The 25,366-nt window shown below is 44.8% G+C and overlaps 2 protein-coding genes across 2 annotated transcripts in view; both read right to left on the reverse strand.

Annotated features, from left to right (window-relative positions):
- The window catches only part of CTBS (chitobiase), a 44,141-nt gene extending 40,211 nt beyond the window's left edge, over positions 1 to 3,930 (reverse strand). Inside the window, exon 1 of the mRNA XM_086717421.1 lies at positions 2,388 to 3,930. Within this exon, the coding sequence (XP_086573547.1) occupies positions 2,388 to 2,555 (168 nt within the window). The 5' untranslated portion in view covers positions 2,556 to 3,930. The remainder of the gene's footprint in view (positions 1 to 2,387) is intronic.
- Positions 3,931 to 10,621: 6,691 nt separating this feature from the next.
- Positions 10,622 to 25,366, reverse strand: part of LOC147578134 (uncharacterized) — a 30,911-nt gene continuing 16,166 nt past the window's right edge. The window contains exons 3-5 of the mRNA XM_086715174.1: positions 20,639 to 21,227; positions 19,300 to 19,639; positions 10,622 to 11,381 (exon numbers count right to left, since the gene is read on the reverse strand). Coding sequence (XP_086571300.1) covers positions 21,152 to 21,227 — 76 coding nt within the window. The 3' untranslated portion in view covers positions 10,622 to 11,381; positions 19,300 to 19,639; positions 20,639 to 21,151. The remainder of the gene's footprint in view (positions 11,382 to 19,299; positions 19,640 to 20,638; positions 21,228 to 25,366) is intronic.

Here is a 25,366-nt window from a genome sequence, read left to right on the forward strand (position 1 = left end):
GAAGAGGAAAAAATTCTTAAAATACAATTTGGAGTTGATTGTAAATAGTCATGAACAGGTTCATCAGGCTTCTGTGTGGAAGCCTGAATCTTGTTTCAATTAGCAGGTGTAACAAAAGCTACCCTAATTGCTCGGTAGAGATTTCCAGTGAGTGTTCTACCCTGTTGCCAAAAGTTAGGGGTTTCTCTAAATCACCTTCAGGATGTTACCTCGGGGCTAGTTTCATCCAATCTTTGGCCTGGTCCTCACCACCAAGCAGGTGAACTAATTAATATAAATCTGAGAAATGAAGTTAAGTCTGAAAAACGATGCTAAATTCTTCAGCAAATTTATCGGGGTCGTCACTCACTTTAGGAAACTTCATGACTCACACACAATTCGGTCTTAGTCCAGGGAAAATAAGAAACTTGGGTTTTATTTAGATCCTCAAAAGACTTAACTTTAAAGAGGAAGGTTTTAACAGGCTCAGGAGAGGAAGGAGGGGAGAGAGATTCCTGTCTGCAAAGAGGGAGGGGAAAGGGGCCTCAGAAGCCATTTTGATTCCTTTCAATTGTTGGTTTGCCTCAGATTAGAAATAGTATCTTGCAAAGAGGCAAACTTAGAATCCTGAAAACATCTGGGAGCCTCAGGGTACAATTTAATATAAGCATTCCATTCAGTTTTTTGCTTTGTTTTAGAGCCTCAGCTTTCTAATTTAATTTTGAGTAAAACAAGTTTGGGGAGATAGAAATTCCCCATAACAGCCATTGATGTTCTAAATTTTGGTTAAGTCAGTCCATTTAGTTATAAATGCGTGCAGGGAGGGACCATTGTTTTAAAACAAAACCAGCCAGAGTCTGGTGGGGGGGGGGGCACCCTCAAAGCATTCTGATGACTGGAATCCCATTTCATGGAGGTTTTTCTCTAGAGCAAAGAGAAAAATTTCTAAACAGCAGTTTTAATAGATACAGCCTGGTTCCAAAAGGAATCAAACCAAAGGCCAGCACAGTTCCAGTAGAAACAGTCCGGTTCCAAACAGGAGTCCCAGCAAAGGCCAAATGAGTATTCTCATACAAAGAAAAAAAAAAAAAAAAAAAAGACAAACAAAACCCAAGGCCTTAAAACAAATCCCAAATAATGCCTGGAAAATTCAAACACAAAGCACGGAGCTGGAAATCCAGGATAAAACTTACCCTCAAACCCCAGGGTGGGCGAGAAAGCAGTGAACCCAGGCTCTCTGGGCACCAGCACCCATTTGCTCACCACCTTCAGAGCTGTTGGGGGTCTTCTCTAGATCCCACTTCTGCTCACTAAGTAATATTAACCTTGAAAATAAAACTGCCAGCTATTTTACCAGCAAAAAAAAAAAAAAAAAGTGTTTTTTCGGGAATAGCAGAGAATTGCAAACCAGGACAAACAGGCTACAGCAAAACCATAGGCAGATCCACAGAACAAAGGAGAAACAAAGTACTCTTTTATGGAGGAAAAGGAGAAGTTAGGAAGGCTGTTAAAAACAGTCAATCGGAGTAAACTAGGAGTCTGAAGTATAGTGGCCTTTCATTGGCTAAGTTGTAACGACGTCTCATTGGCTGGGCTGTTGCCAGGGAGGAAGAAAGCCTTTCTTCCCCCTGCTAGGGTAGTAGAGGGGTATCCACAGGCAAGGTGCCCCAGCTCTCCTCGTTGACAAGGAGTGGTCGAGTGTGAGAGCTCCCCCTGCTTGGCCTCCTGACTCCATTCCAAAGGAGGTTTCTTTCTGATTTTCACAGGACTAAGTCTTTCCTCGTTCAACAGGAGTTGAACTAGGAGTCATTAAACTCTAGGTGTCACGTGGTTTTTCATCCTGCCTGCCAAAGGGTGTTTGATTATGGTTCCCAAAAGCCTTAGACATTGTTAGGTGGGTGAAAGGAAAAATTAAAGACCGATTTTTACCGCCCTTCTTGGGTTGTTTTGAGGTACCTAACAGAAAGGGCTGGTAGATAGGGAAAAGCAAAGGTAAGCAGAACATCCTGCCTTCCAATGTACTGTTGTAGGGCTGAGATTCTTTCAAACTAAATATTCATTTTCTTGCAAAACGATGGAACGTGCTGCTTGGGAAATACCTCATCATCCTACTTCCTTGCTCGTGTGCCCAGAGTGCCACCCGAGGGGCACAGCAGGGCAATGAAACAAATTTGCATTTGAGGTCAGACCTGGGTTTGAATGCCTGCCTGCCTCTTTCGGGCAGGCACTGTGAGACCTGGGAGGTTACTCAACCTCTCTGAGTTTCCTCATCATCGGCTGAAGGCAGGCCCTCAGGAAGTGGTCAAGGTGAGTGACTACACCCACACCACCTCTTCTTAGGGCTCAGTTTTGCTTTTCTTACAGGGCCACGAGGACCAGACCTGGAGGGGCAGGGGAGAGGCACTGACCTCGAAGTCAGGGTGGTGGCGGAGGGGTTGGCACAACGCTGGATCCTGGCAAGGGCAGCGGGCCCCTGCCCAGAGTGGCAGCACCAGCAGCGGCAGCAGAGCGAGCCCAGGAATGCCACGTGGCCGGCGGGCAAGGAGGCACAGGCGAGAGAGCAGCAGCAGGGCCATGACGGCAGTCACTGCCCGGCAGGAGTACCTTCCTCCAACTGGTGGCTCAGGTCCAGCCTCTCAGCAAGGCGGACCCTGCCTCAGGGCAGAGGTGATGGCGTGGGAGGGGCTGAGCAGTCTGGGCCACTGGGGACATGAGGTCGGGTGAAGGAGAAAGGCCGCGGTGAACATCTCCCCTGGCAAGCCAGTGCCTCATGCCCCCAGCAGACCTGCTGACTCAATCAAGTAAATATCATCACTCCCTCAAACTCACAGACACCCCCTCAGCACTCTACACCTGTCTTTGTGCCGTGGCCTTTGTACTCCTCGTGCAGTATAAACGTGGAAGCAGTCCCCCAAATGAGAAGCAGGGGGCTTTGAAAGAGATGACTGAGCAACATGGTTGGAATGGTGCGGGTTAGGGAGCTCTCCTGGGGTGCTCTGAAACCGGCCCCCATGCACAGAGGGCGGGGAGAGACCAAAGACAGAGGCAGCCACTCCAACCAGGTTGGTAGGTGGCAGTTTTAACAAAACAGCAAAGGGAACTTACATACGAGGCTCGTCTTGGACAGCAGCAAGACGAATGGATCCCTGTGGCTGCCCTCCACGTCTTAAAAAGCTTATCAAGAGGCCCTAACTGGGCTCAGGCACATAATACCGTGCAGATGTTTTTACCACCACATCACCACCTCAAGGTTATGTCCTTGGAGCAGCCTCTGGGAGCAGGAAAGGCAAGTGGAACCTGTATTCCAAGGACAGGGGCGCGGGTGAGGAGCCTCAGAGTGCTCACAGGTCAACGGGCGGGCGGGCATGTCTTTTTGATGACATTCCCCAATGTGCCACCCTCAGTAACAGGCTCTTACAATCTCACATGCCTGAATGGTCAGCAAGGGGTTTCATTAACGTGGAGGTGGCTCTTTTGATAGCTATCTGCTGCATTGGAGGAGGATGCCACAGCAACAATACAGGCACCTGTTAGAGAAAACACAGATTAAGACAATAATTCCCCAAATTAGTGACACCTCTTTCTATTAAGAGCCCTAGGATCCAAGCCATTGATTTATTCAATCTTCTAGCCTGGGGTTGGATCACTCAGGGCATTTTCACCTGTGTCCTCATGTGATTCGATAAAGATCTACATTAGCATACTCATAAGGTATGAGCTCAGAACATTTTGGCTTGATAATGGCACAGGCACCTCCTTGTGAGGTAGTAATAATGTCCAAGGACATCCTATTTTAGAAGATAGTTTTGCTTGGGGTGACTCAGTCAGTTAAGCGTCCAACTTCGGCTCGGGTTATGATCTCACGGTTCGTGAGTTTGAGTCCCGCGTCGGGCTCTGTGCTGACAGCTCAGAGCCTGGAGCCTGCTTCAGATTCTGTGCCTCCCTCTCTCTCCCTGCCCCTCCCCTGCTCTCACTCTGTCTCTCTCTCAAAAATAAGTAATAAACACTAAAAAATTTTTTTTAAAAAGAAGACAGTTTTTCTCACTAGAGTCATTTCAGTGTTCAGTAAGGACAGGGTTTTTTTTGGTTTTGGTTGTGGTTTTTTGGCTATCGTTCAGGGCGTGCTGACTGAATTTAGTAAGGGCTTCTGTGTATGCTATAACATCCTCCAGGCCTATGGAGGGAGCAAAGACAGTAGCCAAATAATCAAACCAGTGAAAGACAGTGTCCACCTGGCCTTGAGGAGAGGGAGGCTGGCAGCTTTAAGAACCTGACTCAGTTGTGCACACTACACATGTTGGCCCTGGGGGGCAGCGCTGTGAGGTGTGAGAAGATAGACTGAGGACAGGATTTGCCAGAAGAGGAACCCCCATCTTCTCTTCTCTCTCAGGCTGTACGTTCTGTTTCAGACACAGTACATTTCAACAGGTCCGGTTTGCGGCAAGACAAGGGGACCCCGGTGGAGACTGGGCAGTTTCTCCCCACCCAGCAATTTGAAGGAACTCACCAGCCCTGGCGGTATGCCCTGTTGCAGATTCCAGTAAATCATTCCTTTCCCAGGTGTGATGGGGCTCGGCATTCTCAGCAGATAGCATATTGATCCACGGTGGAGAGAGCTGGGGCAACGGCTGTTTCCCGTCATTTCCACACCTTTTTCGTGTTGGGGGCCTTGCCAGGGGTCCCCAGTCTGGCATATGGGGCAACTGGCCCTGCTCACTGAGTATTCAAATGTATTATTCCACCTGGTTTTATCTGTTAACAATTTAACATGCTGTCTTAATATGTTTTCTTTCTACCAACCCTGCCGCTGGTGGATTATAGAGGAGATGAAACCTCCATTTAATGTCATTTTTTTTTTTTTTTTGCCCAGTCTTATACAGCATGACCTTTGAAATGTGACCACCACGCCCGACCCCAGTTGCTATCTGATGAAGGTGTCCATAAATGGCACTCACTCCCTCTAATCTCCTTATGGTGGCAGCCTGTTTTGCATTGCTGCAGGGGATGGCTTGGGTCAGGCCAGATGCTGCGTCCACAGAAACCAGGGCATATTTAGAACCCTCACTTGGAGGGGACCAATACGATCAACTGGCCAGTCCCTCACTGGTTGGGAACTCCAGTGAATGGCCCCAGATTCTTTCAGCAGTTGCCTTGGGTGTTGTTTAGAACACACGGGATAGCCTGTCACTTCATTAGCAATGTCACTGTACTTCAAGGGCAATTTTGGCATCTTTGGCAATACACCATCCCACCTGGGCCTCGTGATGGCCATTCTTTCTGTGCACCCAGTCTGCTGTATCTACTGCAGGGTCTTTAGCTAAAGCTTGTACCTGAGACAGGGGGCATCAGCTTCCGGATTGCCAGAGGGGGTGGTCAGTGCCTCATGAGCTGGGACATGGAAAACAGTGAGGGCTGCCACCAACTGTAGGTTCACGTCTCAGGAGCTCTCCTGGGGTGCTCTGAAACCGGCCCCCATGCACAGAGGGCGGGGAGAGACCAAAGACAGAGGCAGCCACTCCAGGTTGGTAGGTGGCAGTTTTAACAAAACAGCAAAGGGAACTTACATACGAGGCTTGTCTTGCACAGCAGCAAGACGAATGGATCCCTGTGGCTGCCCTCCACATCTTAAAAAGCTTATCAAGAGGCCCTAACTGGGCTCAGGCCCATAATACCTTGCAGATGTTTTTACCACCACATCACCACCTCAAGGTTATGTCCTTGGAGCAGCCTCTGGGAGCAGGAAAGGCAAGCGGAACCTGTATTCCGAGGACAGGGGCGAGGGTGAGGAGCCTCCAATCACCTGGGTCCAGCTCATGGGTCAACTGGCAGTTAACATCTTTTTTGATCATGTCCCCCCAGTGAATGGCTAAGAGATTTTTAAGATACAGATATTTGTTCTGAATACAAGCATCTAATTTTGCTTCCTCTCATGCTTAAACTCCAGTAAAAACTTAAGCCCACAAGGACAAGGAGATGACAGCAACATCATTTTGGAAGCTGGAAAGCATGAGACGTAAGTACCCCAAACCCCAAAAGTATGGAAAGCTGAGAAACAACCCAGTTTAAACCACAGAATCCTTAAAATGTTCCAGAACTGCAAGAGGTGCCTCAAGAATTAGAGCAAAGGGGGAATAGGGAGAGGCTGTCTGAAAATAAGGGGGAACATGGTGAAAGCTGCTTAACAAGCAGATCATTTCTCCAGGCTTATGTCTCCAGGCAACTATCTCTCTCCCATCTCGACTGAAGTCTGGAGGTTTCATTCTCTGGAGTGGGTAAATTCTCTAATGACCTTCCAGGAGAAAGATAAGAAAATTGGGAGAGCAGTCCAGCAGATAAGAAATCATCAATTAAGTAATTCAAGAAAAACTTCCAGGACTGAAGCACTTGAGGTTTCGGAATGAAAAGGCAAAGAATAGATCCTAAAAGCTTCTAGAGAAAAAAAAAAAAAAAAAAAAAGTCACAAAAGATCAAGAATCAGAATATCATCAGATTTCTCAACAGCAACGCTTGAAGCTCAAAGACAATGAAGGAATGCATTTGAAATTCTAAAAGAGTATGGTTTCCACCTAAAATTATTAGTCAAGTGGGAAAGTCATTTCAAACGTCAAAATATTTACCTATCATACAGTCTTGCTCAAGCAACCGCTAGAGAATGTGTTTTACCAAAACAAGGAAGCACGCCATGAAAGACTAAGAGGGGTACAGAAAATAGGAGATGGCACTAGGAGCCGGGGCCTTTGAGAGGTAATCAGGTCATGAAGTAGGCATCCTCCCGAATAAAATTGGTGCCCTTGTAGAAAGGACCCTAGAGAGTCCCATCACCTTCCTGCTGCCTTGTGAGGACACAATGAGAAGAGAGCCATCTTTGAGCTAAGAAGCGGGCTCTCACCAGACCCCAAATCTGCCAGGGACTTGCTCTTGGACTTCCCAGCCTCCAGAACTGTAAAAAATACGTGTTTGTTGTTTAAGCCACGCAGTCCTTGCTACCTCTGTTATAGCAGCCTGAGAGGACCAAGGCACCAGCTGGGGCTGATGCGGCCAATGTAAGGACCACACTCTGAGAACCACTGCCTCAATAGATCCTGTCCTTTGGAACTTGAATATTTAGGTGGTCTTCTAAACCCGATTTGTTTTTCAAGAACTGATTGCAGCTTGGTGGGATGACACCTTAGGGTTGAATCTAAGTGGCATTTCCACGTACTGAAATCATTTTTGAGGCTAGCTCGAGTAAACATTTCAATGCAGGTGTCAGCCTGCATTAAAAATTAAATATGAAAGTAGCAGTGGGCTCTGTTCACAGTAGGTAATACCGCTTTGCTCATTTAATTCTCACAACAACCCACGAGACAGACTCAAACTAGTGTCATCTCTAGTTTACAGAGGAAGGGGCACCAGAAGTTAAACATTTCCATACAGATAGTAATGTGTGGAGCTAGGATTTGAACTTAGTGTAGCTCCAAAGGCAGGATCTTAACCATGCTATTCAGTCTCCATCCCCAAGAAGAACAAGGCTCAGGCTGGTCAGATGCCTGGGAGCCTCATCCCTCACCACCTTTAAGCAAGAATCGTCAGTTCAGACGGCGGAACACAGCCTCCTAGGGCTGTTTTCAACAACCATAGCAATGTGATTTTGGTAGATGGTAATTTAAATTAGATAACAAGACCACAGTCTGCTTCGCAGCGATGGAGAAAACAGGGTCACCATTAGGGTGACACAGTCTAAGACTCCACCACGAGAGGGTGCAGCGTGGGCCAGGATGGCTTCCAAACTCTCCATGAGCCATCCTTTCCACACTGTGAATAGAAACTCTCAGAGTCCCATCTTACATTCATCTTCCCCTCCTATAAGCGAAAGCGTTCAGCCTTTACTGGGATCTTCCAGATATAACAAGGTGACCACTCCATTGAGTAAGCAGCCCAGCATACTTTAAGGAAAATAGTAATTACAAAAAGCTTCTTAACCTTGAGCTGGAAATTGTCTACTATGACCCTAACTGTTCCTAGGTTTTCCCTTGGGAACCTCCAGAGCAACTATGATAGCTTTTCCACAAGGTTCTCTTCAGGCATCGAAGATGAGCAACCAGTATCTCCTCCTCTTCTGCTTTCCAAAGCTTTCCTTTTTGGGGCTAAATAAATCAAAGTCCCTCAACTGTTCCTCCTATAACATAGTTTCCAGACTTTTTGCCATCTCACTCATAACCTCTTTTTAATGTTTTGTTTTTTATTTTTATTTTTGAGAGAGAGAGACAAAGCATGAGCGTGGGAGGGGCAGAGAGAAAGGGAGGCACAGGATCTGAAGCAGGCTCCAGGCTCTGAGCCATCAGCACAGAGCTCAATGCAGGGCTCGAACTCACAAACCGCGAGATCACGACCTGAGCCGAAGTCGGATGCTCAACCGACTGAGCCACCCAGGTGCCCCATCACCCATAACCTTTTTTGATGAACTTGAAGGATGTGGTGCAAAGCTAATCTGTACATTCTAGGTCGGGCATGGTCTGGCCAATGCAGCATACAGCAAAATTGTTACCTCGTATGGGTGCTTTCTGGGCATTAACGATGTCTTAGCTTTCTAGGCAGTGATATACCTCTTAGCTCATAATAAATTCATGATCAACTAAAACTCCTTGCTATGTCTGACAGGAAATATTGTTCAGCCAGGTCTCTTTCATCTTTTATCCATGCAGTTTGTTTCATGAAAAAAGAATTTTACATTCATCTCTTAAACTCCTGCCTTATTTGAGCCAGTCCATCTTGAATGCAGAGACTCAGAAGCAACGTGTCCTCGTGTACTCGAATGAGAGAAGTTTAGGAAAAACGTGACAACCTGTAAAGCCTGACTTTTTTAAATGGCTTCTCAGGGGCACCCGGGTGGCAAGTCGGTTAAGCATCTGACTCCTGGTTTTGGCTCAGGTCATGATCTCACGATTGGTGAATTTGAGCCCATATTGGGCTCTACGCTGATGGCTTGGAGCCTGCTTGGGATTCTCCCTCTCTCTCTGCCCCTCCCCTGCTCTTTCTCTCTCTCTCCCTCACCACCTCTCTCAAAATAAATAAATAAGCTTTAAAAAAAAAAGGCTTCTGTCTGCATGCATGAACAGCCACCAAAAAGGTGTCCACTTAGCAGCTGCCAGACAGTGGAGACCAACAGGGACAGAGGTGTCACTGAGGCTGCTGCTCCTTTGGGGGCTGCTGCTATTATTGCTGCTTTGCCTCTCCTTGCTTTTCACATCTCTCGTTTTTGAATCCCAAAGCAAGCAGAATACGTTTCAAGAAGACACTAGGATGCACATCTTCTCATAGGATTTACAGAAATGTCTCTGACTCTCTGCAAATGTTTCTTTGACAGTTTATGTGTACGTGTCAGGGAGGGGGGTGTTTTTAAAGCTTTGAGAGTGCAATCTCTTATTTTGAAAGAAGACCCACTCCTCAGAAATAATTGGGCTTTGACTTGATACAAGACCAAATGTGTGGAAAAAGGTTTATAATTTATAGTTTGCCTTTACTAAGCGATAAGAATATTTTGCAATATTATGTCATAACTGTTTTTGTTTCAAACCCCAATTTTCAAGTTCTTATTTTTTATAGTTGAAAATTCTGATTAAAATCACAAGTTATCTAACCCTGGCTCTCAGCTTTTTTTTTTTTTTTTTTTTTTTTTTTAATATTCCTTTCCAGTGCAAGAAAAAAAGTACCATGAGTTGTTCTAGTATGAACGAGAACCAGACAGCCGTGGCCATAATTGTGCATTCCTTAAATCCCATCTCTATTGCCCGGGCAACCCTAGAGATTTTTTTTCTTCATCAATGGAAGATGTGTTCTTTCAGGATTGGAATTCACACAATTGGAAGATGTGTTCTTTCAGAATTGGTAGAGGAGTAAGACCTACCTTATATGTGTGGGACAATCTGAAATTAATTGGTGGCTCTCCAGTGGAATCTTTGAACCAAGGGAAATAAGCTATGTAGGATACCTTTTGATGGGAAACAGAACCCTACTGCTGTAATTTTAAGTGAAGAAACAGAGCCAAGTAAAATTTTTAAAAAGCGTCCATTCTATAATCAAAAGTGAAGCCTTATTAAATGCCATCTAACAAAATTTAAAATAGGAAGTAATGGGGAACAATTAAAATGATCACGTTAAAGGGGCGCCTGGGTGGCGCAGTCGGTTAAGCGTCCGACTTCAGCCAGGTCACGATCTCGCGGTCCATGAGTTCGAGCCCCGCGTCGGGCTCTGGGCTGATGGCTCAGAGCCTGGAGCCTGTTTCCGATTCTGTGTCTCCCTCTCTCTCTGCCCCTCCCCCGTTCATGCTCTGTCTCTCTCTGTCCCAAAAATAAATAAACGTTGAAAAAAAAAATTAAAAAAATAAAAATAAAAATAAAATGATCACGTTAAGAATTCTGAAGACAGGAAGAATCATTATGGGAAAGCAAAGGGCCCGGGCAAATGAAATAATGGAATCATAAACAGAATGATTAACATCCTTGAGCTCAGATTTATTAGATAACAACCAGCTGGTCATCCTGGCAAGGTAAGAACCTTACTATATGGTGACTATCCACAGAAACAAAAAGATAGAAAATAGGGCCATTTAAATTACATATTGAATTAATAATGACAAAATAACAAAAACCTCTTTGGTATGGAGTTTTTAAAATCACCCATTTATTTACTAATAACATTTGTGATCACTATTATATCATCAATAGCAATAGTATAAGTAATTATTTTCAGTTGCCATGTTGCTGTGTATAATGCACTTTAGTATATATGATCCTATTAAAACACATCCAGCGGATGATCAGTCACAGATTCAGATCATTGTGTCTCTTTAGCATATTCCAAATAGATATCTGAAGTTCAGTCCTTGAATTTGGTGGCATGATTACTACCAACGTTAGACCCTTGCCTTTGTGAAGATGCCAGGGAATTTCCTCTTCCTCCTCTCTCTCTGTCCCTTAGGGTTTTTGCTCCTTTGGCTCCGTGCATAATGTCGCTGAGGCTGCACTGCCGCTATCGGGGCTCTGGTACCACTGCTCGTATGGCCCAAGACCATCTGTGTTGGGTTTTGCTTTCTCCCAAGTGTGTTTGCTTCGGCTCTTGCTGCGGAGGCCTCCACGGAGCTTCCCGCCAGGACAGCGATTGCCAGGGTGCTTGCTGGGGCGCCTCCCTGCAGCCTCTGCGTTGCCCTTGCGCTTTGCTGGGAGACCCAAGTCCCAGTTTGGGGCTTGCGCTTTCCAGGAGATGTTACAGAAAATGTTACCATTTTTTATAGAAACGTGAATGGGTTTTTCCTCTTGCTTCAATGTGGATTTCAGAATTTCACTGTTAGGTATTTTTGTTTGTTTGGAGACACATGCTTATTTATGTTGGTCAAGCTTGTTAATGATGTTTTCGGTTTTAAGCTATGAATAAGATGATGATGATGTTGATTAGTGAAAAGGGGTCCCAGAGCAGAGTGATTAAGAGTTCAAGCTCCGTTGGGGCGCCTGGGTGGCTTCGGCTCAGGTCATGATCTCACGGTTTGTGGGGTTGAGCTCTGCATCGGGCTCTGTGCTGACAGCTCAGAGCCTGGAGCCTGCTTCGGGTTCTGTGTCTCCCTCTCTCTCTGCCCTTCCTCTGCTCGTGGCTTTGTGCTCTCTCTCTCTGTCTCTCAAAAATGAATAAACACTGAAAACATTAAAAATTAAAAAAAAATTCAAGCTCTATCGACATACAGAGCTGGGTTCAAATCTGCCCAATTCTAATCATTTGACTACCAGAACGTTATGTAACTCTTAGAATTTTTATTTTGTACAAAACAGGTAATAATAGTATGATTCTCACAGGATGCCATGAGAATCATGAACAAAAAGGAAATGCAGGGCGCCTGGGTGGCTCAGTCGGTTGAGCGTCCAACTTCAGCTCAGGTCATGATCTCCCTATTTGTGTGAGTTCGAGTCCCACGTCAGACTCTGTGCTGGCAGCTCAGAGCCTGGAGCCTGCTTCAGAGTCTGTGTCTCCTCCTCTCTCTCTGCCCCTCCCCTGCTCATGCTCTGTCTCTCTCTGTCTCTCAGTAATAAAGATTAAAAAAAAAACAAAAAACGAAATGCATGTAAAAGCCTTTGGACCTGACACATATTACTACTAATTTTCATTACTGTTCTTACTGGAATATCAGTTACCATATCCTACATGCAGCTCTTTGTACAAATAAGCATTACATAAGTTTTGGTTTCATAATGAAATCAGTAAATGAATATTAATATATGGTACCTCTAATATCTTATCCAGTGAAATTGTAAGATTTAAAATTTGCATTTCCCTTTCTTTAAGAACAAATGTTTTCATTATTACTTTATAAAGTTCTCCAAGGCTTATGCCATCAAAAGCTAACTGAAAAGATTTCTGGCTTCAGCAAAAATTTTCTCTGATAGACCTTAAAACAAAGCAAGTGCAATCTTTTCTCCAGGGAGAAAAATCAAATGCAAGTAAATATTTATAAATAAATATTTAAGGAGGAATAAAATAAAATCTGTCAATAGTCATCTATTCATCCACTTGTACATACTATTTAATGAATATGTGTAGAGTGTTACAATGTCCTAAACTGATTCTGGATTAATCCCTTTAAATGCATTGCTGGCTGAAGAGAAGGCTGCACTGGGCTTAAGGTTGGGATGAAGGTGGGGGGACTTGTGGGCCAGAAAGGAGCCCAATCCAGGGCTCAGTATCTCTATCGTCAAGTGGGGATGTGGCTATTCCTTCCCTGCCTTCTTTGCAGGATGCCCTCATCTTCCTGATCCCTGTGCTGGAGTGTCCCAGGGCTCCCTCTTTGACCTCTTTTCTTCTTAATCCATGCTCACTTTTTGAATAATTTCAATCAATCCCATGACTTTAAATACAATCTATATGCTTATGATTCCCAGCTTTATATCTTCACTCTAATCTCTCACTTGAGCTCCAGATTTGCACTTTTAATGGCCCACTTCGTACTGCCATTTGGGCATTAAATGGGCATCTCAAACTCACCCTGTGGAAGATAAGCTCCTGATTCCCCCCTCCCCCCACACCTGTTCCTGCTCCAATGTTCCCCATCTCAGTAATCCCCTAGTCAATCACCAGACTGCTCAGGCAAAGCCCCTTCTCTCTCCCACATACCATGTCTAACCCATCAACTTCAAGCTCTCCCCCTAAACATTTCTCACCTCCTCCATCATACCTTAGTCCAAATAAGCATCAACTCTTTCCAAACGTGCTGCAATAGCCCCTATTTGAACACTTTTGTTCTTGTCCCCTCGAAAGCAGCCAGAATTATCTTTCAAAATTGTAAGTCGTATTCATTGTATTATTATCCAACACATTCCAAGTTAAACCCAAAGTCTTTACCAGGACCTCTAATGCTCTAGACTGCTGGGTTTTGCTTGTCATTGGCCTTCAGTCTTTCTTGCTGAGTGGCTTCTTCCCACTCTTTGACATCCTACCTTGTTCTTCCCTCAGGGCCTTTGCCGTCGCCGGTCCCTCTGCTTAGAACACTCTTCCTCAAGCTTCTCGAGGCTTTTCCCACCATTTGTTTCAGGTCTGTGCTCATCTGTTACCTCCGCATAGTTCTCCTGATCAGCCTCTCTTTAATAGTCTTTCTCACATGAAATCACCCGGCTTGGCCTCATTTTTCTTCAAGCATTCATCAACACCAACATTACATTTATTTGGTGAGTGGCTTAACTTAACCATCAGAAGAGATTCTTCTTATTCATGTCTGAAGTCTTGTCACTTGGAATAGTGTCTGATACATAAAAGACATTCAATAAATGTTTCTGAAATGGGTAACTGAATGTCTCCACTTCCTTCCCACCCAGGGAACACAGTACCATGGGCAGACTGAAGTTCGGTTCCTTGACTTTTTGATACCATTTACTGAGCACTTATGTGCTAGGCATAATACTGATGTATTTTCCCCCCGGATATTCATTATCATGTTTAATCCTTAAACTGTACAAAGTAGGTATTCTTATTGACATTATTATTTCTATCTCCTATTTTACAGATGAGGAAACAACTCAGCAAGGTTCAATAACTTGGCCAACACCGCTAGGAAGAGATAGATCTGTGTTGGGAAAGGCAGCAGTTTGTTGACCCTTGCACAGCTGCTGACGAGTACCATGGGCCCGGAGCATGGAGATAAGGAGCCATCACAGCCTGTGTGGGACTTACCCCTTTGCTGGGGATATCTTTCCTTGTTTTGGGTTTGGCGTATACTCAGGGGCCCTCTCCCTATTTTTTCAAGCTCCTTATCTTACGTGTATGTGCATGGACAGGAAGATAGGGGTAAGCTATCTCTAAGACAGCTCTAATAAAACCTTTCAAGCTGTTTAGCCAAAGCTCCAGATAATTCCATTATCTCATCTAAGATTTTCCCATTCTTAAGTGTAATTTGTTTACTGTTACAAAGTAAGTCACAGGACCTACAGAGAATTAACTCAGATATCTGGTACATGTGAGTGAACAAGCTTTACTCCCCGGCCCCTGGCCCCCCTCCCCCACCCCACCCCCACAAACACACGGGTGTACAATGTACTTTGTATATTAATTCTGTCTCCAGGAATTTAGAAGAATTGGGCTTAGGAAAGAAAACTTCTGTTGTTCCCGATAGCATTCAAAATTATATCCTAGATGAAACTTTTAACCAAGTAGAGTTAACTTCTAGAGAAAAGAAGCTTGATGGTGCTGTATTCATTGATGATCTTGCTGTTTTTTTCAAGTCACACTTACCTCCCAAGATACTTATAACATTGTCGACTCCTGCCCAATAAATATTCTGATGCTAGTGAAGAGGTTCTTTATATTTTTGCCCTTGGAAAGTCATTCACATGGATATTTTGTTTCAGAATATCCCATTTTTCTTCCTGAAATATGTGTCATTATATGAGGCTTAGTATTTCATTTCTCAAACCTCTACTTGTCTACAACATTGTTAGAAATAAGTCTCTCACTGTTGTGAAACTTGGCAAGAGATTGAGAACAGAAGTTTATTTATTTATTTATTTATTTATTTATTTATTTATTTATATTAAGTTTATTTACTTATTTTGAGAGAGAGAGAGAGAGGAAAGGAGGGGCGGAGAGAAAGGGAGAGAGAGGATTCCAAGCAGGCTCCACACTGCCAACACAGAGCCCAAGGTGGCGCTCAAATTCAGGAACCTTGAGATCATGACCTGAGCCAAAAGCAAGAGTCGGATGCTTAACTGACTGAGCCACCCAACACCCCAGAAGTTTTTCATATTTAATTGCTAAAGTGAAAACAGTTGATTATCTGAAGAACATGTTTAATCCTGCTTGGCCTTTTTCTGCATCCGCAGAGTCTCCAAGACAGCTTCAGACAACCATGGGATGTTAGAACAGAAGAGACACTGGAAACTACAAACTTAATCCCTCCTTTTAGAGATGATGTGACTTGCTTCCATTGGCCTGGTTTGTCTCCGGGGAATAGAGATGCATTAAACTATTCACATGGGCAAGAAAAAATTAGGAAAAGAAACTGGCTTCCCAAATGTACTGCAAATACAGAGTAACTGGTTTTTGTTAGCCTCCTCTACCGCACCCCACCCTCCATTAGCAGAAACATGAGAAAGTTCAGAGAATCTCATTGTTAATGTCTGTGTTTGGAGTCCAGCTCTTACATAATATACAACTGAAAGGATAGAATTTTAGGTAATTATTGGGTCTCAGGCTAGCTTAAAACCCATCCAATTGTCTGTTTGCAACGGTGAGTAATGAACACAAGAATGACTATGATGATTCCCAACATGGTGTAGACCAGATGAAACTGCAGAAGATTCCAGGACTTGATTAAATGTTTAAGATATTACCTCATGGGGACGCCTGGGTGGCTCAGTCAGTTAAGCATCTGACTTCAGCTCAGGTCATGACCTCACGTCCGTGGGTTCAAGCCCCACATCAGGCTCTGTGCTGACGGACAGCTCTGAGCCTGGAGCCTGCTTTGGATTCTGTGTCTCCCTCTCTCTGCCCCTCCCCCAATCACGCTCTGTCTTTCTCTCTCTCTTTCAGAAAGAAATAAAACATAAAAAATAAAAATAAAAAAATAAAAGATAGTACCTCATAATAAAAGCAAGTTCCCTTAAAATAGCACTTCAATTTCCAGTAGTCACTCCGGATGGCCAGGTGATGTTATTTATGCCATCCTAATCAATTATGCAATTGCTACCGTTATGTATTCTGGGCAAATGAACTCATCACTCTTTGTTTCCACCCCTACCAACTTCAAAGAAATATTATGAAGATAAATCAGACAAAATGCATGAGGACAGGAGCATTACACTGGGGTTCTTTGGAAGTACACAAATAAATTGTGTGTAAGATTTATGTATTTATGTACACAGAGCATTCTTTTGGTTAGAAGCTTTTATCAAATTCTTAAAAGGAATCTGTAACCTCAAAGTGGTTAAGAAGCACTTACAGTCAATCAAAAAAAAAAAAAAGGATTTCATTAGAGCTGTTTTAGAGACAACCTCTCCCTACCACCTTTCCCTGCCAAAGACACACACTCAGGATAAGAGTCTTAAATAGAAAGAGTTCCTGAACTTACAAGTGTTCTTATGATGCCCAACAAGTCACTACCCTCCATGATAATGCAGTTGTCCATGGAAGCACCAGAAGACCACAAACTGAATCAGACCCTACTTTGGCTACTCCAATCAATGGAACACCCTTTCTGTCAGCACAAATAAAGCCTACTACAGCCCCAGAAAATACATCTTCTTTAGCTATCACTGTATCTTCCCCTCCACCCTTTCCTCATAATCATTTCTGACATGCACACTTACCTTCTAAATGTCTTTTTTTAATGTTTATTTATTTATTTTGAGGGGGGAGGGGCAGAGAGAGAGGGAGAGCATGAGTCTTGAGCAGGCTTTGCGCTATCAGCATGGAGCCCGACACAGGGCTCAAACCCACGGACCGTGAGATCATGACCTGAGCGGAAACCAAGCTCAAACCCGCGGACCGTGAGATCATGACCTGAGCCGAAACCAAGAGTTGGATGCTTAATGGACTGAGCGACCGAGGTGCTCCTTACCCTCTTAATTTCTAATTTAAGTTGGTAGTAAACAACAGATTCAATGCCCTAACAGGTTATTACTTAACAAGAATACATCGAGTGTCTTCCAGTTTCCAGGCACTATGCTAGCCAGGGATGCAAGAGAAAACGAGGTCAGTGCTTCCATTATGAAGCTTGACCCAACAAGGGCCAGAAAGGAAACCAGTACAACGCAGTCTGGGGGCGTAGCACAGGAGGAGAAGCAGAGCAGACGGGCACACACAAGAGGAATGCCTAATTCAGTCTTGATGGTCACTAAAGGAAAAGAATATTAATAAACATCCCCTAAATAGCACTCACTGTACAACCGGCACTCTTCCAAGTGCTTTATGTCACTGTTTAATTCCCTTAAGGATTCCAACAACATAACTGAAGAGCCAGACCGCAGAGTAAGGAGTAGGGTCACCGGCACATTCCAGGCAGAAGTAAGAGCAGGTATAAAGCCCCAGACGTAGGAGAGCATGGAAGAGAAACAGACACAAAGGTGCATCAGAGGCACCTTGTGACAGCTCACCAGATCTAACTGCTAAGTATTCAGGGATTTTGCAAACCAGCAACAGTTGGTAGCTCAAAATCAGCCACAGCAGGAGTATTTACATTATGGAAGTTGGCAAATATCACAAATCAATCAACCGATATTTGGGTTTGGTTTTTGGTTTTGAGCGGCATTTTATCAGCACACCACTATGCCGAGGTGTAGGAAATAAGGACTTGACAATGATGGTCATTAACCACTCTGACGTGAGAGTTGTGGAGCAGGCTTCTCTTAAGGTTCACTGCTTGTCTTTTGGACAGCAACCAAATGAGGTTTGTCAAAGACTGGAGTATAACTAGAAAACATCTCATACCTTGAGTCCATTTTATGCTGGGGACATGCCCAACCCGAAATGCTTTGTTTGTTTATCTTGATGTCGATCCCATAGACAAAGCTATTGTGTGTTTTTCTATGCAGCTCAAGGTCAGTTTGTTTGTTGACAGATATCATTACGATGGTGTGCCAACATCAGCTCAAGGAGAGGAAAAGGATGATATGTTAGAATATCGTAGGGGCACCTGGGTGGCTCAGTCGGTTAAGCATCCGACTTTGGCTCAGGTCATGATCTCACAGTCCGTGGGTTTGAGCCCTGCGTCAGGCTCTGTTATGACAGCTCAGAGCCTGGAGCCTGCTTCGGATTCTGTGTCTCCCTCTCTCTCTGCCCCTCCCCTGCTCACGCTCTCTCTCTGTCTCAAAAATAGATAAAAACATTTAAAAAAAAGAATATCATATAAAAATAATTTAACATTTTACTGGCACTTTGACCCAACTTAAACCGCACACCTAGATCCCTACATCGTATCTGAAATATACATGTCGCCCTCCATCTCAGTAGTGATGCTAACCTATCCCCTTCAAATTATAAAACCACTCTTGTTGTCACAGTGCATAGAGAGGAGCAATTTTTACATCCAGACTGGATGCAAAGTCTATGAGTAAAGCACAACGTCTTTAAAACTCTTAGGAAATCTTTTAGGACTAGAAGGAAATTCTTCCCCAGTTCTCCTCACCTTGAAGTAAGTAACATTAAAGTGTATATGTACAGTCCATGCAATCAGCCCTGAGAGGCAGAAAGTTTCACTGAAGGACAGTGATGTGTGCTGTCTGAAGATGGCAATGCTCAGTAAGAAGGAAATACTATGTTTCTAATGTATATCCGTTCACCCTATGCTGAAACCTAGATTATGACAAAAAGTGCCAGCTTTAATGCAGGGGAAGCCCTAAACAAGGTGGAAATTACATGGTCCATTTTGAGCATTCAGAATGGCTGTGTCCAGAGCAAGAAGAGGCCTTTATGGAGTAAGGAAATCACTGTCACTTTTCTACGGGTCCCGTTACTGTCTGCAGACAGATCATGCACTAGGTTATTTGTGTGTTCATATATTTATTCAGATTTTTTTTTCTGTGCAATGCTCCCCTTTGTTCACGTTGCATAGATTTTAAAAACAACTCACCGAGGGGCACCTGGGTGGCTCAGTCGGTTAAGCGTCCGACTTCAGCTCAGGTCACGATCTCGTGGTCCGTGAGTTCGAGCCCCGCGTCGGGCTCTGGGCTGATGGCTCAGAGCCTGGAGCCTGCTTCCGATTCTGTGTCTCCCTCTCTCTCTGCCCCTCCCCCGTTCATGCTCTCTCTCTCTCTGTCTCAAAAATAAATAAAAACGTTAAAAAAATAAAATAAAATAAAAACAACTCACCGAAAGACAACTTTTGTCTTGGCCACCATGTTTCCCATGCAGAGCTTACTTTTTGATAGGATCATTCTGGCCAATCTTCCTGATGTCCTCACAGCCTCTGCCTGAACCGCAGCAAGAAGGTCCAGAGCAGCAGATGAAAACCCAGACAGGGCAGAATGGTGGACGATCCTTTTCTGCCAGCAAAACAGAGCCGGAGACCATGAGGAGACATACCAGCCCGGTGCACCTGGCTGTCCTCCCCCTCCAATTACGCTGCTGTTGGCCACCAGCATGTTCTTCACCGCCTGGTTCTTCACTTATGAGATCACCTCCCTCAAGTACACGCAGGGTATATCTATTGCTTATGTGAAAGAGAAGAGCATAAAATAAAATTTCTTGATCCTATTATGTGCTAAACAACTCACCTATCTTCTTCCATTTAATCCTCACTACAAACTACAAAGAAGGTGGATTTAGGCTCATTTTACAAATGAGGGCAAGTCCCTTGCATAGGATTACGCATCTTGCATTTGACTCATCCATTCAACAAACACTCATTGAGTGCTCCCTATGAGCTGGGTGTTCTGTAAACAAGAGGTGCTGGTTGGGTTAAACGATAGCAAATAAACACGGTCCAACTTCAGGTTGGTTTCAGTTTCCCTGCAGTGAAAGTCACAAGAATGCAGACTCAGTCCTAAATGTTTCAATTTGGAAATGAAGTTCAGAGAAAGCGGTGCTTCTTCAATCTAATGAACATGTGTTAAGTGCCTATAGGAAACAGGGTCCTATGTTAGAACCGTCAGACCCCTTATCCTTGACCTCACTGGCTATCATTGTTGCTTGAAGAATGCAGCATTCCCTTCTAATAAAAGCATAGAAGCCTAAAATACAAAATCAATAATAATAATAAAAAAAAAAAAAGTAGAGCTCTTCAGTTTAGAAGTGGGAATGCTTGAATTTTTGCTCATTCTGGGCAGAATATCTCAGATCGTGCAGATCACAGTTTGAAAACCACTGAGCAGGGCGCCTGGGTGGCTCAGTCGGTTAAGTGTCTGACTTCGGCTCAGGTCAGAATCTCACAGCTTGTGAGCTCAAGCCCCGCACTGGACTCTGTGCTGACAGCTCAGAGCCTGGAGCCTTCTTTGGATTCTCTGTCTCCCTCTCTCTGTCTCTCCTCTGCTTGCGGTCTGTCTCTCTCAAAAATAAACAAAAAAATTAAAAAAAAAATTGTTTTTTAAAGAAAAGAAAACCACTGAGCAACTCAGTATGGCATTGATTCAGGAGAGTAGGCATTGGGTTCCATGACCCCTGTGGTGCTGATCTGGGGAAGGTGCTGAGGAGCTCTGGTCCTGGCACCCACCTGAGTGTAGACTGGGAGGTCATTCACGTACACAACCCCACCACTCTCCATAACCTTCCTTTGGCAAGGGCTGACATCTTCGGTCTTGCCTATAATCACCCCGTTGTCTCGTGGTCTTCCTGGATGGCATACCTGGGGGGGCAAACTCCAGAAATGCCGACTGCAAACAAGGAAGAAAACCATCAGATCACCTTCAGCTGGCAGCTGGGAGGAATGTCACCTGACCACCTCCATCTGGCAGCGAAGAGGAATGACACCTGGCCATCTCCGCCTTCCATCTGATCGCCTTCACCTGGTAGCTGGGAGGAACGTAAACAGGCCCAGGGCAGCGGTGTTCACACCCACCTCTGCGGTTCATAGACTGATTGTTTTCTTGATAGTCACACGCAGCCTGTAGAATCCTCAGCACACGACAGTGTCTGCTATATTTTCAGGGGCAGAAATGTTTTCCAACCTTCCCACTGGTATACTCAAATTTAACAGGGACAGAGAGATGGAATGCCATCGTAGCGGTCACCTTTGCGGATGGTGGGAAGGGGTCTTTGGGCCAGCAGCCATTGTATTCATCAATTTGGAAACAAGATTGAATCTGAAAACAAGATTGTGGGAAACGGCTAAGATATTTTTCGATCGAAACAAATGAAAGAAAACATAAAGAACATCCCTTGTATTTATCGAGTGTTTATTTAGTTCATTCTAGCAGTGTGTTTATTCATTCATCCTATAAATATTTAGCAAGTGTCTGACTGAGCCTATAGTGTGCTCAGCCTTGGGATAACTTTCTAAGAACTGGCAATACTTCCATGATGTCATACCTGAAGACGTTCCAGGGCATTTCAGACTTTCTCTTATTATAGTTTCTCTCCAATTCCCTACCGCGCCCTTTCTGAAAAACTGCAAGTCTTTAGGAAAACCATCAGGCCCTGGGTGGCCGTCTAATTGCCCTTGGGACAATCCCCAGTGTGGCCCGAAAGGTCACCAACATCATTTTGAGCCAACCTCCTAATTTGGACTAGAAGAAGCAGATCTCGCGTGGATGTGGGGCAGAGTTTTACCATCTGCAGGCAGAAATCTGTCTGGGTTCTTCCCAGATGGGAAAGAGAGAACTGAGAAAGCCAATTTCAAATTAAGTTGGCAGGAGCCAGAGTGAAGGAGACAATATTCTGGCAGTTTTTTCAGACTTCTAAATTCTTTCCAGTTGAGAGAACAAATAGACCAGAAAGATGAACACGTGGATCTCACTGGGTTGCCTCAAGTATAAAATAATGTGATCAATCTTCTCTTCTGATTTGGAGAGGGTCCCCAGAGTTGGAGGGGGGCAAACACCTCCCTGTCCTCTCCCCACCCCTCCTCCACCCCTGTCCCACTGGGCTCCCGGGGCTCCCTCCAGGAACGCAGCAGCCCAGGTTCTGCTCTCCCAGCACGGATTCCCGAGGAGTCTCTTACCCTTCCTCCCACCTCCCTGGGAGCTCTCTGGGGAGGAAGAGCTTGGGGGTTAAGATCACAGGCTTTTTGCTCTGTGTCCTCTCAACAAATACAGTGAGTAAATCCAGAATTGTGTTTAAAAGAGGAAGTTGCTGGCTTAAAAAAGAGAGAAGCCCTTCACCCAAGAAGATGCTTACAGGGAAGAGTTGCTGGTGCTCTCCTGGACTAGAAAAATAGAGTCTTCACTTTTGCTCCCAGGGAAGAACACTAACGGCCGAGAAAGCTGTGGATTTTTGCAAAGCCACAGAAGGAAGAAAGCGGAGGAGAAACATTTAAAGGGGAACACTTACTAATAAGAGAAGGGCCTCTCTGCCTTCTGTAACTTCCCAGCTCTTCAGATTCATTGACATTATGAGTCAGAAATTTATTTGGGGGATATTTCAGCTCCCTCACTGTTGGAAGGTACCTGTGAAAAGACTACATGGCCTCAAGGATTTACAGCAAAAAGAGAAATGGTCCAGTAGAAGGGGGAAAGTTCAAAACAGAAAAGTGAGATCTCTGGCTATAAGCAACACTCAGAAAACAGCCTCTTCAGGAAGGAAGCCAGTCCCTGTCACACATTGAAGAGGGTGAACTGGATTCAGTGAACATTTCGTGTTTTGTTTACAACATTTGAATGAAGAACCTTTTGTTTTGTTTTGCCTTTTTTTTTAAACTTTTTTTTATGTTTATTCATTTTTGAAAGACAGAGACAGAGCACAAGCAGGGGTGGGATGGAGACAGAGGGGGACACAGAATCCGAATCAGGCTCCAGGCTCTTAGCTGTCGGCACAGAGCCCAACACAGAGCTCGAACCCACGAACCGTGAGATCATGACCTGAGCTGAAGTCTGACGCTCAACCGACTGAGCCACCCAGGCGCCCCTTGTGTTGTTTTGTCTTAAGGTTATTTATTTCAAGAGCGAGCAAGTTGGGGAGGGGCAGAGAGAAAGGGAGAGTCCCAGGCACTGTCAGTGCAGAACTGTTAATGAAGAACCTTTAAGAGCAGTCTTTGCTTCTGCTCCCAGGCCCCCGAAGGCCCCATTTTTATCTCAAGCCTTTAAAAAATTTAGAATGTAGAAACAAATGGTGGACAATTCATGACCACCTCTTTACCGTCGTTAGTGCAAAGGTGAAGAAATCGTGTTTCTAAGGAACTGGGCTGTACACAGACCAGGAGAGTATAAGACATAATGTCTCTGTGGAATGACACTTAACATAAGTCCCCATTTTCTTCTGATTTCATCAGTTCAGACAAATCGGATTGTGTCGGCTGACTCAGGGACAATAAAATATTCCCGCCACGTACAGATTTCCTGTAAGCTGTTTTGCAGTAGAAAGGTTGACAAAGGCCTGGAGGACTAAAAACTCAATTCTGTTCAGGCATTTTCCACATTTATTAACTATTTTTGTCAGAGCTTTTTATGTGGGTTCTCTTTAAGACATGTTGGTGGCGGGGAGGTTGGGGTGGGCACCTGGGTGACTCGGTTGGTTAAGCATCCGACTCTTGGTTTCGGCTCAGGTCATGATCTCACAGTTTCGGGAGTTTGAGCCCTGCCTCGGGTTCTGCAATGGCGGCTCAGAGTCTACTTGGGATTCTCTCTATCCCTGCTCTCTCTGCCCCTCCGCCACTCACACTCTCTCTGTCTCCCTCAAATAAAGTAAAACTTAAAAAAAAAAAAAAAAAGACATGTTGGTGGGAGTAGTGGTGATGCTATTAAAGCAAACAAGAAAAACAAGTTGCCTTTCATTGTTTAGGCAGGTGCAAATGAGACTGAGGCAGTCAAGCCCTGGGGTGAAGAAATCAGGCAGGTGGTGACCATTCATTGAGAAGTTTTTGGTTAAAGAAACAAAGTTATCAACGTTTCAATACAGGAACTCTAAAAAAAGACAAATGAATAAGCAAACAAAAAGCAGAAACGGACCCACAACTACAAAACAAACTGATGGTTGGCAGAAAAGAGGAGGTTGGATGGGGGGGGCAAAATGGGTGAAGCAGATTGGTGGGGGGAGGGGAGGGCGGGGGAGGGGGCAGGTACAAGCTTCCAGCTACGGAATGAATACGTCACCGGGATGAAAGGTACAACAGGGAATATAGTCAACGGTACTTTAACAGCGCTGTATGGGGACAGATGGTGAGCACAGCATGTTCTATAAACGTGTAGAATCACTATGTTGCTCACCTGAAGCTAATGGAACATTGTATATCAACTATACCAAAATACAGAATAAATAAATTTTGTAGCAAGAATAGCAGCCAAAAGGAGCCGATGGGTAGTGTGATTCTAGAAGCTGGGGTGCATTTGAAGGTCTGGCTTCAACTACGCCCAACAGGAAGAGGTCGGGGAACAACTGAAGATGTTTGGAAGACGCTCTGTCCGGAGGAGACAACATGGTGGCCCTGGAAAAGAGGGACGCACCTCTTCCTTTGTGAGCGGGAGAAAAGAGCAGCAAGGGGAGAGAGGCCGGGGCTGGGAGGCTGGGGCTTCTGCACAGACTGGGCTCCATGCCCAGCATGGCCCAGATCACCCACAACTCACCGGGATTCAACTGCTCACGTGCCTTCCCTTCTGAAGTCGTGTGCCCTTAAAACCTACTTGTGCCACACCGACCTGATTGGATGCTCTTCCCCTTAAAATGCTTTCATAGTTCTGGCTGTCACTGTTGTTATAGAATCTAAATTCCTGGGATGCCTGGGTGGCTCCGTTGGTTAAGTGTCCGACCCTTGATTTCGGCTCAGGACGTGATCTCATGGTTCAGGAGATGGAGTCCTGCATCAGGCTCTGTGCTGACAGTGCGGAACCTACTTGGGATTCTCTCTCTTCCTCTCTCTACCCCCTCCCCTGCTCATTCTGTCTCTTTCTCTCAAAATAAATAAGTTAAAAAAAAATAAAAAAACTAAACTGCTGAGCTGGTGCCTTAAGTCCTCTCTTCTTCCCACCATCCCTGTGCCTCGCCCCCACCCAGAGGGGGTCCCTGGCCAGCAACAGGAGTGCAACACAGGAATTTATTAAAAATGCAAAATCTCAGTGGTGCCTAGGTGGCTCAGTGGGTTAAGCGTCCTACTTTGGCTCAGGTCATGATCTCACGGTTCGTGAGTTCGAGCCCTGCATCGGGCTCTGTGCTGACAGCTCAGAGCCTGGAACCTGCTTCGGATTCTGTGTCTCCCTCTCTCTCTGCCCCTCCCCATCCCCGGCTCAGTCTCTCTCTCTCTTTCCCTCTCTCTCTCAAAAATAAACAAACATTAAAAAAAAAATGCACTTAC

Source organism: Puma concolor, chromosome C1 (genome assembly GCF_028749965.1).
Source record: "Puma concolor isolate L17-30 chromosome C1, mPumCon1.1.hap2, whole genome shotgun sequence".
NCBI classification, from domain to species: domain Eukaryota; kingdom Metazoa; phylum Chordata; class Mammalia; order Carnivora; family Felidae; genus Puma; species Puma concolor.